Raw genomic sequence first — 19,391 nt, forward strand, 5'->3', positions numbered from 1 at the left:
TAGCGCACAAAAGATAAACTTAATTTCTTGTCTCTTGGGATCTATTTATTTATCAGAAACAGAGTACTCTGCATTTCTGAGACAATGATTACTTTCTATCACCACTAGAAGCAAACCATAATATTACTCCGTCCGTATCAAAATATAAGACTTATGGTACAGAGGTACTCCATCTTTGATAAAGGAGTAGTACATTATATCAACCGCTATGTTCGTGTTACCAAAGTTTATACAGCAAGAACAGAATATAACTTCAGCTTTGGCAATTTGCGGGAGTGAAAATAAGAACCTCTTCTCCCTGGTTAGCAGTAAATACTGCATGGGCAATGCCTGTTGTTTTCTCTTCTGAAATTTATGAATGTCAGTGGATCAACATCTATGTGCCATAAATTGCCTCACCTCACGCAGCATGCATGATGCCACAATGTCTAGTACGTACTGCCAAGCAACTGGCAAATAATTATAGCTTAGAATAAATAAATCTGATGTAAGATAAGCATGGCATGAGCTTTAATTAAATAGCATAATACATGTTGGTAATCCATCTCTCTCAAAAAAAATACATGTTGGTAGCAGATGATAGATACCAATCCATTGGATCATCAGACATATTAAAGTCTTTTTTTGAGCCCTTATTAGCTACTCACACTATTTGCCCCGCGGTTTCTCTGTCATGGCTACCAAGTGATTGACGGTGGGCTAGAAAAATAAAACCACCAAACTATCAGTAAAAGATGTGAACCAACATCTTTCATTGTTATGCATATCAAACACCAAGGGTTATTTTCACTTAAAGTTTTAGAATGGGTGCATTACAATTCAGTCTGATATCTAATAAGACACTCTGGGCTGATATAATTATGGAACAGAACCAACCATGATAAATAAAAGGTGATGTTGTCTATGCATTACCAAAAATGTACCTTTGTGAACAAATAAATTGGTACCAACAGCAATGCCATCTTACTGTAGAATTAGAATACATGGACATGATCAGCTCAGCTCCCAAACTGCCATTCATCACATCAATTTCCCCTTATGTAACTCCAGTCAAAATTTTATGTTGGTCTACCTAGTAGATGCCCATGGTTTGATTTTATGTTTGTTCCTATCAATACAAATGCTGAGCTATGTTCCATTTTTACTGTTCTTTGTGATAGTTTTTGCAACTTTACTTCCCATCTTAAGGCAAGCCCCATTTTTACTGTTCTTTGTTAGCAGAGCTGCTTGTTTCTAGTAGTGGCAGTGAAGTCCTCATAATAATCAGGCGGATGTTAACTTTCCGATGTCCCCAGAAGTTAACTAAGATTGTGGTGCTAGTAGAGGCACATTGTGGCCTTTTCATCCATATGAAAGTAGAGGCCCTTGAGTTTGCTGGGTTTGTGCTAGTTTGCTGGGTTTTGTCTCCGACCATCGTGTCGTGATGATATTGCAGGTACCCCGAGAGGCCCTTGAGTTTGCCGGAATGTCGATTAACTTCCTTCCGGCAAATTCGGGTACTCCATATGTCCTATTTTCAGCAAAGGTCATGCTGAAATTTTCCGTGAATTTTAGCATGACTTTGCTAAAAATAGGACATATGGGGTACTTGTGACTAATGCATGGGCCGGTGTATCTTAGTAGTTAATTAAGTAGGATCAAGTGCCCCGGCGTACTTGTGACTAATGCATGGCTTTTAGGGTGCCTCGGTGTCGATAAAAATCAAAATGATGAAAGGTTAGGCTTTTAGGGTGCCTCGGCGTCGAAAAACCCTCAATGATAAAAGCTTAGATTTTAGGATGCCTCGGTGTCGACAAACCCTAAATGATGAGACCATGATCTTGTTCCTTGACAATAACCAACTTTTTGATCAAACTTAGTTTCTATTTAGAGAGAAACATGGCCCACAACGATGAGGCCGGTGGTTCGGGCGGCAAGGCATTCTGGGAGCTGTCCCAGGAGATGGAGGAACAACCTCACTTGTATGAGGCCGCCGCCTTCCCCACCGATCCTGAGACCACGGATGGTGCCACCGAGGATGACCACACTGATGCCACCACTGATGGTGCCGCCGAGGATGCCACCACTGATGATGGCGGCGCACGCACAGATGGCAGCCAACCGAAGAGGCAACGGAAGGACCGGCGCCCGATCGTGCTCCGCACCCTCAAGGAGGAAGTTACTGAAGTGGACTCCAACGGGAATCCAACGGCGCCCGAACGAATAGTCAAGGGGTACTCGCTTCAGCTCGGGTGCATTGTCCGGAGCACCGTCTCGATCAACACCGAGAACCTGAGGCATCCTGACCCAGGGAATTTGCGCCACCTCCTCTTCACGAAGCTGCACGAACGATACAAGTTCCCCGCTGAATTTGAAAACACAAGCCTCAAAGGGAATAAAGTGAACAATGCTGCCCTCACGAAGATGAGCAAGGCCCTGTCTACTTGGAAAAGCAATGTGAAGAGAATGATCGAGAAAGGTGAGAGTTATCAGAAGATCAAGGAGAAAAATCCTTCGATCACCGAAGATGACTACAACGACTTCAAGATCAATTGCTCGAGCACCGCAAGCTCCCAATCAAGTGAGTGGGGGAAACAAATGCGGGAGCTGAACATAGGGGAACACACACTCGGTCCCGGCGGTTACAGAGTGGCGGAGCCTATATGGGACAAGGAGGAGGCGGACCGTGCCGAGCAAGGCCTACCGCCCCTCTTCGATAAATACGGTGACAAGCAGACCAGGAACTTTGTCAGGGCCCGGTACAAGAAGGACCCGAAAACAAAGGAGCTTACCACGGATCCGAAGACCAGGCAGCTTGAGCTTGTTCTGGAAAGGAATACACCCCCGCGTAATTAGCTCCATATGGTTGCATTCTAATTAATGAAGCCAAATTTCTAAATGGTTCACATTCCTTCCGCAGGTGACTGAAAGCAGTAGCGCGGGGTCGACTAAGAGCAACCCTTGGGACACCACTCTAAATAGGGGGTTGAATGTAATGAAGAACAAGGATAAGCTCAGTAAGCCGACGTCAGCTGGTCGTGTGGTCGGCAAAGGCTTGTCGACAAAATGGGGGTCATACTATACCGCTGGTGTGCGGAAGGAGAAAAAGACCAGCTCGGAAAGCCAGGCGCGAGAGGTTCAAGAACTCAAGGCACAGGTGGCGCGTATTCCGGAGATTGTCCAAGAGCAAGTGGAACAACGACTCGGAGCGACGATCACCGCCCTTGTGCCTACCTTTATCTCGGGGTTGAGTGCGTGGATTGCGGGCGGCCAACAGGGGCCGCCCCCGATTCCTAGCTTCACGGCCAGCAACTCGCATAATGCGATGGCGGGGCCATTGGTGCCTCCGGCGGAGGGGGCATTGGTGTCTCCGACGCCGGCACGGGAGCTTAATGCACCCGGGTGTACGCTGGCCGACACCTCTTCAGCAAGCGGCCCCTCCGTCAACTGCACGCCCGCCGTTGGCGGTGCGTCGACATTAGCCGAGCTCGACGCCATCATCACAGTAACTAATTAAGCCTCTCTCGGCCGAGGACTTCATCTCCTTGCCTTTGACTGGGCATCCCTAACGCCCTACATGTTTTCGCAGGGCGCCGCCGACGTTCCGTGCACTCTCCTCCACTTCGTGAACAACGAGTTGGTCGATGTCGCCAAGGGCAAAATCGTTCAACCGGGCAACCCCTTGTTCCACGGTACCCAGATGCCACCCAACTTGTTTAGGGTTCAACTGGTTCGGGTGCTGCCAGGCTGCGACGACTTGTTACCTCCGATTCGACCCGTCGGGGCCGACGATGAAGACGTGATGACCCTCAGCGCCTGCCTGAGCTGGCCCCTGCTTTGGCCGAAGAGCCAGATTCGTTTGGGGGCGGGGGACACCACCCCAAAGACAACACCGCCAGTCGTGCCGGCGCCAAGTCGGCCCCATGGCAAGACCGCCGTAACGGTGTCGGACATCCCTATGCCACTCGATCCAAACATGCATATGTCACGTGATCAGAACGACGACGACGACGACGATGATACATTTGGCAACGTCGATCAGTACTTTGCCGAGCATGGGTACGATGGCGACTTCATGGGGCCTCCTTCTCAAGAACCAAACCCAACAAAAGACGTGTGCGATCTAGCTGGTACCGCGGAGAAGCCAAGTTGCAACAGGCGCCGTCTGGCGTTCAGCTCTCAGGAGACGCCTCCAGCTGCCGACTTCACCGAGCTTCAGATAGGCGAGGTGCGAAATATTATCAGCCCCAACACACTCAAGAAGGCGGTCTGTGAGCAGAACTCGGTCCCATTACAGGAGAAGAAGAAGGCACGCAAAAGAAAGACTAAGAAGGGTGCGAGCCAGCCGGCACCGAGTACGATCCGTGCTCAGGACGGGCCACCTTCACCGCAGGATATCTCGAGGAGGGTGCATGTGGCGGGTAGGGTGATGCTACCGACAAATATGCTCAATGCTGCAACCGGTGCTATGCGGAGTCTGCATGACAGTGTTCTTTCTTTGGAGAAGCGGCGTCTCAGGGAGAAGGATGTGGCATACCCGGTTTTCGCGGCCAAGGTGCCAGAGGGCAAGGGCTTTGTGGATAACTCCATCGGGCGTACGATCGTCCTGCGTTTTGATGACATCCACGCTATGTTGAACCTTCATCCGCTGCACTACACCTTCGTTCGGCTATTTTCGCTGAGTATGGAGATGCGGATCATTCGCGACAAGACCTCGGACATCGTGATAGTCGACCCCTTCTACATGCGTGCCAAGATCTTGGGCAGCGCTGGGGACCGGCAAGTCGCGAGTTCTTACCTCGAAGGCGTCATTCTGGCAAACCAAGATAAGGATAACTTCCTCGTGCCTTACTTTCCCGAGTAAGTCCTCCCCTCAACCAGCCCGTAACATATGAATTCTTACATTTCAATTGTTTTTCTTTTAACATTCCGTGTTTTCTGCAGTGACACACGTTGCACGCTCATCCTCCTAAGCCCCAAATATTCCATGGCCACGTATTTCGACCCGGACCGTCAGTCGAACGTAGACTACACAAATGTCAAGAAGGTTCTTGATGATGTTCTCCCCGGCTACGCCAAATCTGGAGGCACCTTCACCAGGCCTATTCGTAAGTACGGCAAGCACGTGTTCTCCCACAATACGACGTTCTGCTGCGTCAAGCAGCCGCCTGGTGGTCAGAAGGGTGCCTACTACGCCATCCATCACATGCGGGCGATCGTACGGGACCATCATCAACTTCTGCTACCGAGTAAACTCAAAGATTGGGCAAAGAGCGTGTCGGCAATCCAGGACGCGGACCTCCGACAAGAATTCTTTCGCATCCAGTCGGAGTTTGCGGAAATCATCCATCAAGATGTCCTTCGTACCTCGGGGCAGTTCTACCTCAACAATCAACCGTCCAACAGTGACATCGACACAATGCTACAAATGCAGGCTAACAACGACCGTTATTTCATGACTCCCACGATAGACGGCGGCTTCATCCACGCTCCGGTCCCTTGAGTCGAGTCGAAAGCAGTGATGCTGTGTCTAGTTCTGAAACATCGATTGGCTCATATTGTAATTAAACTTTAATGAACTTGTAGTATGTCTCTTTGGTTTCGAGAGTCGTTCAACTTAGATGTAATCGATGCTATTAATGTCTTGCTTTTCTCTTCCGATCATTCTATTGCATACTTATATATTGCTTATGTATTGTCTGTGAATTGGTACTAACGTTTCGTTTGGCTAGTGCATAGCGATGCCGACGTATGTCGTGTACAAGGGTAAGGTTCCCGGAGTCTACGATGACTGGGAGGAGTGTCGGAGACAGGTTCACCGATTCAGCGGTAACAGTTACAAAGGGTACACCACTAGGGCCGAGGCCGAATCTAGATACGCCCGCTATCTAGCGGGAGAGGGGAGGGAGTGTTGGAGAAACCGGATGAAGACGAGTTTCATCGTGATGATGCTCATCGTGATGACCGCAGCTCTCTTCTATGTGATGGTAGTTTAGATGATCGATATCGACTTGTAATGTGAAGACAAACTCGCTACTCGCGGTCTCGAGACTTGTAATATAATGTTCTATCTTTGTTCGGTCTTTTTAATTCGGAGACTAATATGATGAATTGTATTCGGAGACTAATATGATGAATTGTATTCAAAGACTAATCTTCTATTGTATTCGATGAATCTGTTGTTGATGTGTGCTGTCTATATTTTGTCAAATTATACATTTTGTAACCTGTGCAAAAAACAGAAAATAAAAAAATAAAAAAAACCTAATATTCATACTAATGGCGCATCACATGACAGTGCGCCATTAGTATGACAGTGCATACTAATGGCGCATCACTGGGTAGTGCGCCATTAGTATGCCGCGGTTACTAATGGCGCATCTAATGGTGGTGCGCCATTAGTATGCCAAAGCACCTGGGTATACATGGCCCCTGGGAGGCATACTAATGGCGCACCCTGGCCTATACTAATGGCGCACCCGTGGTGCGCCATTAGTATACCAGATACTAATGGCGCACCAGGTGGTGCGCCATTAGTAAAAATTACTAATGGCGTGCTGTTAATGGCGCACCACAGATGCGCCATTAATAGCCATATTAGGTGCGCCATTAGTAGGGGTTTTTCTAGTAGTGCAACCTCCCACACCACCCACTACCCCCCGTCTGTCTCAAAAAAAACCACGCAGCCAACCTCCTCTCCTCTCCCAACCCACTCGCCGCCAGCCTCCCTTCCACCTCCTCTCCTTCGTCCGTCCGCCCCCATGCCCCCCGCCGCGTGGGCCACGCTGGCGGCCGCGTGCCTGCCGCTCCCCATCTCGCGCCGTTGCCCGCCTATGTCATCGGCAAGTTGCCCCCGCGCTCCAATCGACACACTACGATCCGGACAGCCGCTGCTAGCACTCCAACAGATCCACCCGGCCGTCCGGCGGAGGCGAAGCGGCGACCATGGAGGAGGAGCTGCGTGCGCTACCCCGCGACCTCGACGCGCTCAAGCAGCTCCCCGACCCAGCCTCCATCGACTGGGTAAGCCGTCGTCCGCTCCCTTCCTCCCCAGATCTCGATCCCTTCCTCCGGTCATAGCCCCCACATCTTCCTCTCCCCTGTTGCCAGATGCGAGATCGCGTGGTGAAGATGATGGGCCCGTCCGGCGCCGCTGCCGCCACCCGATCGAAGATCAAGGTACGATCCGATGGCGCTTGACAGTCCTTCTAGGTGGTGAACTGGATTTGTGTGTTTGTGGAATTGACTGTGGCTTGCGGATTGGGGTTGCATGGCGCAGGACATGCACGGAGGTTGTGGACAGCAACCCCTACAGCAGGCTCATGGCGCTGCAGCGGATGGGGATCGTTGACAACTACGAGCGCATCCGCGACTACTCTGTCGCCATTGTGATAAGCATCTCGCTCTTATCTAGCTGTGAGGCGTTACTTAGAAAGCAATTCGAGTTGGCAATTGGCATTGAGCAGACCTGTAACTTTCCTCTTTGAGTAGAGGACATTAGTTGGTATACTGTGAAGTTCTCAAATGGAAATCATGGATCAAGCAAATATGTAAAGGGTAGTGAGTAGATGGAGTGTAGATGATTACTCTTCACTTGTGTCTTTGCATACTAGGCTTTCCTTGATGAAATATCGTGGTTAACAACATGTACTCAACCCCACAGGAGTTTGATGTCAATGCAGTAATAGCCACATAATCAGATAATACATGTACAAGGTTGGGGAGGCACGGTCGGCGTTGGTGTTCTGGTGCAGGTCACCTCACCGGACATGCACAATATATCATCTTCATATTGTCTACCAAATGGTAGGAAAATATGTATCCATAGGGCAATTTTACTGCCTGGTGGTTGTTATGAAGCCGTAGAAGTTTTTTTTAAGGAAACCCGCAGAGGAGAAATGGTAGTCACTAGAAGGGAACACGCGCCTTTGTCGCGCCGTTCTTCTTTCCAGGGTTGTGAGCTTTTTAGCTGTCCAGCATCACCCTATGGCAGATAATCATCTCTATTATGTGTTAATGCTTTCCTTTTAAGCTACTTCAAAAAAACAAAGAAATTGGATTCTTTTAGCCGTATTATCCTTTGAACATCTATAGAAATGATCTAAGTTTAAGTGTATTTAGTTTTGAAGAAAACTAAAGGCAATTAATGTGAAAATTAGATATGTCCTATTACCTGGCAATATATAATTCATCTAGGCTTGATTGGAAATATATATTATCTAGACATTAATTTCATCTGCTTGTAGCTATTACATAGGCGGTCTCTTGTTAATATAAATCACTCACTTTTTTGTTTTCGTATATTTCTTCCCGTAGCTAATGTACATCACAACATGAAAGGAAATATATGTCTGCTGAAATTTAATTTTCTTTGTTCTTTGCTCTTTACAGAAATCTTGGATTCATAAATGGGAGAAGCACATAAGGGAGAAGAAGATGATTGCAAGGATGGAGAGGGAGCAAATCATTTGGAGGGATAGAATGCCACTATTTGGTGTTTTTATGCATTTTTGTTTGCTTTCAACTGTGTTTGCACTAGCAGGGAATAAGTGATTAGGCAATAAGTGTAGATGTATGGATATGCTCTAATGCTCCTTGTTAATGATATGTAATGTTGCTGGGTTATTACAAATCTGGGCTTGTTTTAGTTGTTAGAATTGTATGCATAAAATGGAATTGATGGATTTTATTTTTTTTAATTCCTAATTAGTTAGTAGTAGCGTGGGGTGAAATGGAGCGCTACTAGTATTTAGGATACTAGTAGCGTGTGGTACTATAGACACGCTACTACTATTATGTTAGTAGTAGCGCGGGTGACATCCGCGCTACTAGTAAAATGTTAGTAGTAGCGCGGGTTTACCCCGCGCTACTACTAACTATTAGCTGTAGCGCGATACTAGTAGCGCGGGTACCCGCGCTGCTAGTAGCCTTTTGCCTAGTAGTGTAGTGTTACTATCTACAAAGCTCGACTTGTCGCAAAAGGTTTTTGACAACTTCAAGGAGTTGACTACAATGAGACTTTCTCACCCATAGCAATGCATAAGTCTGTCCGGATCATGTTAGCAATTGCTGCATTTTATGATTATGAAATTTGGCAGATGGATGTCAAAACTGCATTCCTGAATGGATTTCTGGAAGAAGAGTAGTATATGATACAACCAGAAGGTTTTGTCGATCCAAAGGGTGCTAACAAAGTGTGCAAGCTCCAGTGATCCATTTATGGACTGGTGCAAGACTCTCGGAGTTGGAATAAATGCTTTGATAGTGTGATCAAAGCATATGGTTTTATACAGACTTTTGGAGAAGCCTGTATTTACAAGAAAGTGAGTGGGAGCTCTGTAGCATTTCTAATATTATATGTGGATGCCATATTGTTGATTGGAAATGATATAGAATTTCTGGATAACATAAAGGGATACTTGGATAAGAGTTTTCCAATGAAAGACCTCGATGAAGCTGCTTACATATTGGGCATCATGATCTATAGAGATAGATCAAGATGCTTGATAAGGTTTTTTCAGTGAGTAAATACCTTGACAAGTATTTGAAAAATTTCAAAATGGACCAGTCAAAGAAGGAGTTCTTGTCTGTATTACAAGGTGTAAAGTTGAGTAAGACTCAAAGCCTGACCATGGCAGAAGATAGAAAGAGAATGAAAGTCATTCCCTATGCCACAGTCATAGGTTCTATAAAGTATGATATGCTGTGTACCAGACCTATTGCATACCTTGCCATGAGTTTGGGAAGGGGGTACAACAGTGATCTAAGAGTAGATCACTGGACAACAGTCAAAATTATCTTTAGTGAGGACTAAGGAAATGTTTCTCGGTGATGGGGGTGATAAAGAGTTTGTCGTAAAGATTTACATCGATGCAAGCTTTTACACCGATCCAGATGACTCTAAATCTCAATCTGGATACATATTGAAAGTAGGAGCAATTAGCTAGAGTAGCTTGATGACCCACAAGTGTAGGGGATCTATCGTAGTCTTTTCGATAAGTAAGAGTGTCGAACCCAACGAGGAGCAGAAGGAAATGACAAGCGGTTTTCAGTAAGGTATTCTCTGCAAGCACTAAAATTGTAGGTAACAGATAGTTTTGTGATAAGATAATTTGTAACGGGTAACAAGCATTGAAAGTAAATAAGGTGCAGCAAGGTGGCCCAATCCTTTTTGTAGCAAAGGACAAGCCTGGACAAGTTCTTATAATGAGAAAAGCGCTCCCGAGGACACATGGGAATTATCGTCAAGCTAGTTTTCATCACGCTCATATGATTCACGTTCGTTACTTTGATAATTTGATATGTGGGTGGATCGGTGCTTGGGTACTGCCCTTTCTTGGAAAAGCATCCCACTTTTGATTAGCCCCTATTGCAAGCATCCGCAACTACAAAAGAAGTATTAAGGTAAACCTAACCATAGCATGAAACATATGGATCCAAATCAGCCCCTTATGAAGCAACTTATAAACTAGGGTTTAAGCTTCTATCACTCTAGCAAACCATCATCTACTTATTACTTCCCAATGCCTTCCTGTAGTCCCAAATAATGGTGAAGTGTCATGTAGTCGACGTTCACATAACACCACTAGAGGAGAGACAACATACAACTCATCAAAATATCGAACGAATACCAAATTCACATGACTACCAATAGCAAGACTTCACCCATGTCCTCAGGAACAAACGTAACTACTCACAAAGCATATTCATGTTCATAATCAGAGGAGTATTAATATACATTAAGGATTTGAACATATGATCTTCCACCAAATAAACCAACTAGCATCAACTACAAGGAGTAATCAACACTACTAGCAACCCGCAGGTACCAATCTGAGGTTTTGGTACAAAGATTGGATACAAGAGATGAACTAGGGTTGGAGAGGAGATGGTGCTGGTGAAGATGTTGATGGAGATTGACCCCCTCCCGATCAGAGGATCGTTGGTGATGACGATGGTGATGATTTCCCCCTCCCGGAGGGAAGTTTCCCCGGCAGAACAGCTCCGCCGGAGCCCTAGATTGGTTCCGCCTCGTGGCGGCGGAGTTTCATCCTGTAAGCTTTCTTATGATTTTTTCCAGGGTAAAAGACTTCATATAGAAGAAGATGGGCACCGGAGGGCTGTCAGGTGGCCCACGAGGCAGGGGCGCGCCCAGGGGGTAGGGCGCGCCCCCCACCCTCGTGGGTGGTGGATGGCCCCCCTCAGGTATTTCTTCTGCTGAATATTTTTTATTAATTCCCAAAATGACTTTCATGGAGTTTCAGCACTTTTGGAGCTGTGCAGAATAGGTCTCTAATATTTTCTTCTTTTCCAGCCCAGAATCCCAGCTGCCGACATTCTCCCTCTTCATGTAAACCTTGTAGAATAAGAGAGAATAGCCATAAGTATTGTGACATATCGTGTAATAACAGCCCATAATGCAATAAATATCGATATAAAAGCATGATGCAAAATGGACGTATCAACTCCCCCAAGTTTAGACCTCGCTTGTCCTCAAGCGGAAGCCGGTATCGAAAAATATGTCCACATGTTTAGAGATAGAGGTGTCGATAAAATAAAATACGGACATGAGGGCATCATAATCATTCTTATAACAACAATATATATTTAGTACAAACAAATTTTATCTACAAGCAGTGGTAGTTACCACCTAATTATTTAGCCTCCACGTGTCCCTGCTTAGCACCAAGCCAAACGGGTTAATGGGAGTCACAGGTGGAGGTTCTAAACCCGCTAACACTTGCCTTGCCCCACGGGAAGTTAATTGCATGGGCTGATTTTTAGGGGCGTTAGATACTCCTTGATATCTGGAAGCATTAAATTAAGTCATGCAGTTTGTTTTTCTTAGTTCGATAATTATCTGGTCTGATGCTAGTTCAACTTTCTCCTTCATTCTTGGCTGGATGGAACAACTCTATTTCAAAAAAACACATGACCGTGACACTAATTGTTTGAACCCAAAGAAAAGTAGTATGGTCACTCAGAATTTTATAGTGTATATGCCTTTTGTCTTGAAAGGTATGCGCATGTCTACACATTGCCTGCTAGTTATGTTTCGCGCCATGCAGAAAAGTAGTATGCAAGTACGTAGTATATCATTTTAAAAGGAAGTATGGAGTATGCTTCAAAAAAAAGGAAGTATGGAGTATGTGGAATTGATGTATATTTATGTCAAAAAAAAGTATGTGGCCTATCTTTTTACGAGAGTATGGAGTATGTAGTACATATACTTCTTATTTAGTCATGGAGTATATATACTTCTTAATTGTAGGAAGGCGTATGCCTATACACATTGTACTACTAGGTACATAGTGGCAGTATATACATATTTTGTAAAAGCTAATTAACATCCAAAAAAATTGTACATACAAGTACTTATTATGTACAGCGTTTTTTTTTTTGCTTTAGGTGAGGTGCACGTGAGTATATATGTAGAATATGCAATTTCGTTAGGAAGGTAGTATATACAAGTAGAATATACAGTTTTGTTAGGATGGGAGTATGGAGTATATACACAAGTGTACACGGAGTATAAACATGGTATCCTATGAGTTCATGCATTCTATTTGTACTATATACACATCGTAGAGACATGGTGTCTTGCATGCATCAAAGGGAAGTATGCAGGCAACAAAGATCTACGACTTTGACTTAATAGCTTGTTAGTTTTGGTTCGGGTGCGCAGTCGGCAGTAGCAGATACAACATGATGAACGACGCCAGCGATGTGCCTCAGTTGATCCATTCATCAATAATACGTCTGTGTAGCGCCGGCTGTACATGCCTCGTCCTCCTCAACTAGACATGCACCACAAGAGCAATGCGTGGAGCCGTAATCGTAACTCCGAGTTGCACTGGTGCAGATCGCATCAGGTGGTGTTGTGTGCGCCTGGGCGGCTCGACAGACCAAGAAGCCACCGTGCGACCCAAAACCTAAGTTCGGCTTGTCGTCGTGCATGCCGGCGGCCATGCGCCCGTCGTCACATCTGGATCATGGGAATCACGCTGCAGATGAGAAAAAAATCAAATATGGATATAGGCACCAAAGAAGAGCCATATGTGCGTATTTAACACAAGATTGGTCAAAGATATAGATTGAATTCACCTTGTTGATCTCCCGTATGAGCTGCCATGGAACATGACGTGTGTATGCGTGGATGAGATCTGATAACTTTGAACGGTGAATAACATAACACCATGATGTCCGGTTATGGTTTGAAAGCTAGCTAGCTATCGTTTGACCTGAGGTTGTTATTATCTACTAATATATTCTGGCAAACAAATCGGATAGGTACGGTGCCAGTGGATATTTTTATTGGATAGAGAAAGTCTGACTATTTTGAGAAAGGAAACCCGTTAATCAACGGGCGCACCTGATGAGATCGGACGGAAGTAAGGATGGAGGTAGTTACCCCCTAGTGGTAGGATCTATTTTCCCTCTATATAGCCCTATATAGGGGCGATCTGACCTTCCTGAAATCCCCCAATCGATAAAAGAATAAAAACACCCGTCCCGCTCGCCACGACCCCTCCCCTAACCTCCCCCGATCCCATCTGGCACCTTCCCGGAACTGCATCGCGCCACCGCCGCCTCCCTCCCTACCTCGCGCCGCCGCCGGCCCCGGCCACCTCCCACGCTGCTGCCGGGCCACGGCCACCTCCCGCGTCGCCGGCTGGCCACGGCCACCTCCAACGCCGCCGTCAGGGCCCTCCCCTGCTTCAACCACGGATCTAGTGCCCTGCCACCTCCCGCGCCGCTGCCGCCCCCACCCCCCCACCCCACCGCCGGGATCCCCCACCCCGCCCGTCCTGTCCTGCCACATCGGCCTTCGCACGAGGGCCACCTTGACCTTCCCGGAGGAAGGTACATCCATGGATCAGCTGCTCCGGCCCCATCCATGGCCCATCCCGCGGCCGCCCCGGATCCCCTCGTGATGCCGCCGTCCCACCCCGTCGTTCCCGCTCGATTTCGCCGGCTCTAGAGCTCCGCCGTCACGCACTCCCTCTGCTCCTGAAACTAACTCAGGGTCACGCCGGGCAACCGTCGTCGGCCCCCGTGTTGGATTCCGGTGGCAAAGGTCCGTTCTAATTAGTTGAAGGAGCTCCCCACGTCACTCCCAGGGCCGCGCGACAGCAACCAATAGTGCTCAGCTATGAGCATCATGGCGCGCGTGACGCTATGTTCCCTCCTATATCTGCCCCTGGTGCTGCAACCGGCCTTCCTCCCGGCGCGAGGCGGGCTCCTCCGTCAAGGCGAGGTGGGCTTGAACTTCAGCATCTCCCGCTGATATCTCATCATTCCAAGCTACCGCTGCCCCATGTTCCAGTTTTATATTTTCCTTCAGTTTCTTCAAGCTGAAAAATGGCGTTCGTCATACCTCGCACTTGACCTGCAAGGGATTTTCTCAGCGACCTTACCCGGCGCAGATCGTTGACCTTCCTGCTTCTCTCACTGCTGCCGTACACAACACTCTGTGTTCTCCCTTGCACTTCTCCACGCAGCTGTGCGCCCGGTGTCCACCAGTGTGTGAAGCTAGCAATGGCACCGAGCTGCTGCTGCCTGTGTTTTAATGCTTGCACAGCTAACTTGGACGTTAGCAGGAAGAACACAAAGCGAACAGTTTATGGATTGAAAGTGATAATACAGTAGAATGCTTACGTGGTGTGGATAAGAAACGTGTGGTGTGTGAGACGATAAGGAATGTGTGTTACTATTCAGTGATAAAAGTAACTTGTGGTTCAGAGGAAAAGCAACAATCCATTTACCTAGTGCCCACGATCAGCTATAACTTAAGCTTTATATTTTTTTTTCAAACTTTGATTCACACTAGAACTTTATAACAGAATAAAAAGAAGAATCCCACTGGAAAAACTACATAAAGTGCAGTGTGTAACAATACATAGTAGTTTGACGATTATATAACAAGAAAAAAAGCAAGCGTCACGTAGAAAAATGTTAACTTTGGAAGTTCAAATTTAATAAAGTTAATAGTTCGAAGAAAATTTTATGGGTGTACAAAAAATTTCTCTCACGGATTTTTTCATTATTTAAAAATGAAAAGCAAATAGTTCAAACGAAATACTCAAATTCTTCCCCGTTCTTGGAGAAATAAAAAAATATGAAGTTCAACTTAGACAAATGTTTGAAGTTTATTTTAAAAAGATTTCTATTCTTTTATAAGAATTGAACTGAAGAAGTTCAAATAAAAAAATAGGGAAGTCTGAAGTTGATAAAAAAACTCAGGTTTTTCTTGTTACTACAAGAATAAAATAGAGAAGTTCAAATTAAAATAATTGAACATTAGAAAAAAAAGATTATAAAAAAATTCCCTATTAAAAAACTAGAAGTAGAAAATGAAATAACGAAGCGGTTCAATGTTTATTATAAAACTAAAACTTTCCTGTTACAAATGAATAATACCAAGAAATCCTAATTAAAAATGAAGTTCTTGATGTTTATAAAAATCTCTTATTTTCCTCGATACTAAAGATTAAAACAAGAATTTCAATTTTAAAAATTGGAGTAGTTCAATGCGTATAAAAAAACTCACCTTTTCTCGTTATTGTAGAATAAAACCAAGAAGTTTAATTTTAAAAAGTAGAGCAGTTTGATATTTATTTGAAAACTTGGTTTTTTCCGGTCACTAAAGAATAAAAATAATAAGTTATATTTGAAATAACGAAGAAGTTTCATATTCTAAAAAAATAATCCAATTTTCACATTTCTAGAAAAACATAAAGAAGTTGAAATGAAAAACTTAGAGCAGTTTGATGTTTATAAAAGAACATAGATTTCTTTGTTAATAAAGCGAAACAGAGAGAAGTTCAAATTCACAACTAATCAGAATGACGTCCGACCTTCAATTGCGTGTAATTCGACGTATACACAAAAATGCGACAGAAGTTCATAGTGAAAACAACGAGAAGTTCAAGTACTGCAAGGAATGCATTTCAGGTGAGAATAAAAGTATAGAAAAATAAAATTTAAAAGGTTTGTTGAAAGAAGTTCAAGTGCTCTTTCCGGGGAAGTTCAATTATTTATTCATATTGTAAAAATAAAGCAGTACAAAATTCATAAAAAGGATCTTCACCGTTCCTAAAAATTTCTAGAAGTTCAAATTTAATTAATTGAGCGGTTCAATATTTACTACATAATTAGGACTTCTTACTATTGAATAACACCAAGAAAGTTGCGTGTTTTCAATTTAATTAATTGAGCAGGAAAGTTGCGTGTTTTCAACAGCTTATTCATGTGCAGCAGAAGTTAAAGTCAAACTAACGGGGCGATTCAGCGCTTATTCTTGAAAAAGTGCAGAAAATTATACATGCTGTGTAGGTCAAAAGTTTGGCTTTAATTTATGTTTTTTGAAGGTCAAAATGTTGTGTTCGAGAAGGTCAAGTGTGTTATCTCAGGAAGTTCAAAATAAATTTAAACATGCAAGATAAAACATGCAAGAAAAGAAAAAGGGAGAAGTTCAATTTCTAAAGATGACGCGGTTCAACATGTAAACCAATGTTGAAAGAAAACAAAAAGAAAATGAGAAGTTCAATTTCTAAAGATGAAGCGGTTCGACGTGCAACCCAATGTTGAAAGAAAACAAAAAGAAAGGAGAAGTTTAATTTCTAAAGATGACGTGGTTCGACATGCTAAACAATGTTGAAAGAAAATAAAAAGAAAAGAAGAAGTTCAATTTCTAAAGATGACCCGGTTTGATGTGCAAACCAATGTAAAAACACACACAAAAATGTTGTTTTGGTGTCTTAAAAAAATTTATTCATAAAAAATGATTAAGAAATAAAACCAAGAAGGCCATATTAAAAGATAGAGAAGTTCGATGATTATAGAAAACTCATATTTTCATCGTTATTAAAAATACGTCAGAGTGAAAACAGCAAGAAGTTCAACGTGAAAACAGCAGAAAGTTCAATTACTGCACTGAATGAATTTCGGATGAAATTTTTTTAAAACCGTCGTGAGTATGAAAAAATGATCAACACAGGAAAGTTGCGTGTTTAGAGCAGCTTTCCGTCGGTATATCACTTGCTCAATTCCGGTGAGTGGGTGGGGAGCTGCGAGCCAAAAGAGCATGTGAAAAACAGAGTGAAGTTCAAGTACACGTGCCGAGAAGTTCAGGTTCTTCACGCGGTGCATTTTCGAAGAATCAGTTTCGCGATGAAGGCAGAACGAATGATTCTTCCGTTTTTGAAATTACTTCAGAACGACTAGGAATCAGAGAAAACTATAAACATGAAAAAGTTTCGCATTTTCCGTAGCTTTTCAACAGTATATTATTTGCCCCATTCCGACAAAGTTTGTAGAAATTACGACGAAAATATGTTTCTAGCCATTTTCAAAACTGACTTAAAACCGTAAAGATTTGAGAGAAACAATCTATAACAAAAAGTTTCACATTTCCTCAAGCTTTCCAACGCCATATCATTTTCTGCATTCGGATCCACGGTTAAACAATTAGCTCGAAATACAAACTCAGTGGAACTTGAACCATTTTCTTAATTACTTTTAAACCTTTCAAAATTAGAAAAAACTTCCAACATGAAAAAGTAGCACATTTTTATTAGCTTTCCAACGCCATATCATTTGCCTCAATTGGATTAGCCATTTAGAAATGACATAGAAAATACGAACTCGGCTGTTCGGTTTGTGAAATTTTACAATTTTCCAATTTACTCTTTAACCATATTATTTCAACATGTGGAAGGAGCGGTTTTGCAGCGGCGGTTTTGCAGCAGCTTTCCAACGCCATATTATTTGCCTCATTCCGATAAACAGTTTGGAAATGCGATTGAAAATACGATTTACAATTTTTGTATGAAGAAAAACGGTTTTCAAAACTGCTCTTAAACCGCTTATATTTTGCCCAAAATTTAACTTGGATTATGATACTGGTGTCCATAGCTTTCCAATAGTATATAGCAAGCCCCATTTGGGCAATGTTGGCGGAAGTTCAACCGAGTTCACGGGGAAGGTCAGGCGCGTTACTCAGGTAGTAAAATCGCAAAAAACATGAGTTCTTCACGACCCGAGTGCAAAATCCGCCTATGAGCAAGATTCCTATCTAAAACGAGTATTTAGTTGCTAAACGGTTTAGAAATGCGACCGAAAATACGATCCATGTTTTTTGTATGAAGAAAAAACGGTTTTCAAAATTTCGATAAAGGTCAGGTTCGTACAGAGGGAAGTTCAGGCGCGTGTACAAACAAAAATACGTCACAGAAGTTCAACGTGAAAATAGCATGAAGTTCAACTACTACGTTGAATGAATTTCAGATGAAAAACTTTCAAAATCGTCGCGAATATGAAAAAATGATCAACACGGGAAAGTTGCGTGTTTACAGCAGCTTTCCATCGGTATATCACCCGCTCAATTCCCGTGAGTGGGATGGAGAGCTACGAGCAGTGGATGAAGATCTACGAGCTAAAAAATCACGTGAAAAATAGAGTGAACTTCAGGTACACACACCAAGAAGTTCAGGTTCTTCACGCGGTGCATTTTTGAAGAATCTGTTTCGCGGTAGAGGCAGAACGAATGATCCCACCGTTTTCGAAATTACTTGAAAACGGCTAGGAATCATAGAAAACCATCAACATGAAAAAGTTTCGCATTTTCCGTAGCTTTTCAATGGTGTATTATTTGTCCAATTCCGATAAAGTTCGTAGAAATTACGGAGAAAATACGTTTTTCGCCATTTTCAAAACTGACTTAAAACCATAAAGAATTGGGAGAAACAATACATAACAAAAAGTTTTGCATTTATTCAAGCTTTCCAACACCATATCATTTGCTGCATTCGGACGCACGGTTAAACAATTAGCTCCAAAATATGAATTCGGTAGGACTTGGACCATTTTCTAAATTACTCTTAAACCATTCAAAATTAGAAAAACACTTTCAAGATGAAAAAGTAGCGCATTTTCATAAGATTTCCAACGCCATATCATATGTCTCTATTGGATTAGCCGTTTAGAAATGACATCGGAAAAACGAACTAAGCTCTTCGGTTTATGAAATTTTACGTTTTTTCAAATTATTCTTTAACCATAGGGAATCAGAAAAAACTTTCAACATGTGAAAGGAGCGGTTTTGCAGCAGTTTGCCAACGCCATATTATATGCCTCATTCCGACGAACGGTTTAGAAATGCGATCGAAAATACGATTCACATTTTTTATGCGAAGAAAAAATGGTTTGTAAAACTGATCTTAAACCGCTTATATTTTGCCAAAAATTTAAGTTGGGTCGTGATATTGGTGTCCATAGCTTTCCAACGATATATAGCAAGCCCTATTTAGGCAATGTTGCGGGAAGTTCAACCTAGTTCACAGAGAAGGTCAGTCGCGTTACTCAGGAAGTTCAGGTTGTGATCAGAATATTATTCTGATCCCGTGATCAGA

The 19,391-nt window shown here is 43.7% G+C and overlaps 1 protein-coding gene and 1 long non-coding RNA gene across 5 annotated transcripts; one reads left to right on the plus strand and one right to left on the minus strand.

Annotated features, from left to right (window-relative positions):
• Window positions 1–6,657: 6,657 nt before the first annotated feature.
• Window positions 6,658–8,668, plus strand: LOC119307075. 4 transcript variants are annotated; one of them, XM_037583164.1, is made up of 4 exons: window positions 6,658–7,002; window positions 7,090–7,158; window positions 7,259–7,370; window positions 8,371–8,668. In XM_037583164.1, coding segments are annotated over exons 1-4 (444 nt in total). In that variant the 5' UTR covers window positions 6,658–6,740; the 3' UTR covers window positions 8,372–8,668. The 4 variants fall into 4 exon arrangements, 2 of the variants coding, with proteins under 2 accessions (XP_037439061.1, XP_037439060.1); XM_037583163.1 differs by having other exon boundaries at window positions 7,259–7,367; XR_005149128.1 differs by having other exon boundaries at window positions 6,666–7,002; window positions 7,259–7,785.
• A 3,843-nt stretch (window positions 8,669–12,511) lies between these two features.
• Window positions 12,512–13,688, minus strand: LOC119305021. The gene is made up of 2 exons (XR_005148516.1): window positions 13,084–13,688; window positions 12,512–12,983 (listed from the first exon to the last, which is right to left on the minus strand). It is a non-coding gene; the product is annotated as an uncharacterized LOC119305021 (long non-coding RNA).
• Between the last annotated feature and the right edge of the window lie 5,703 nt (window positions 13,689–19,391).

Source organism: Triticum dicoccoides, chromosome 5B (genome assembly GCF_002162155.2).
Source record: "Triticum dicoccoides isolate Atlit2015 ecotype Zavitan chromosome 5B, WEW_v2.0, whole genome shotgun sequence".
Taxonomy (NCBI): domain Eukaryota; kingdom Viridiplantae; phylum Streptophyta; class Magnoliopsida; order Poales; family Poaceae; genus Triticum; species Triticum dicoccoides.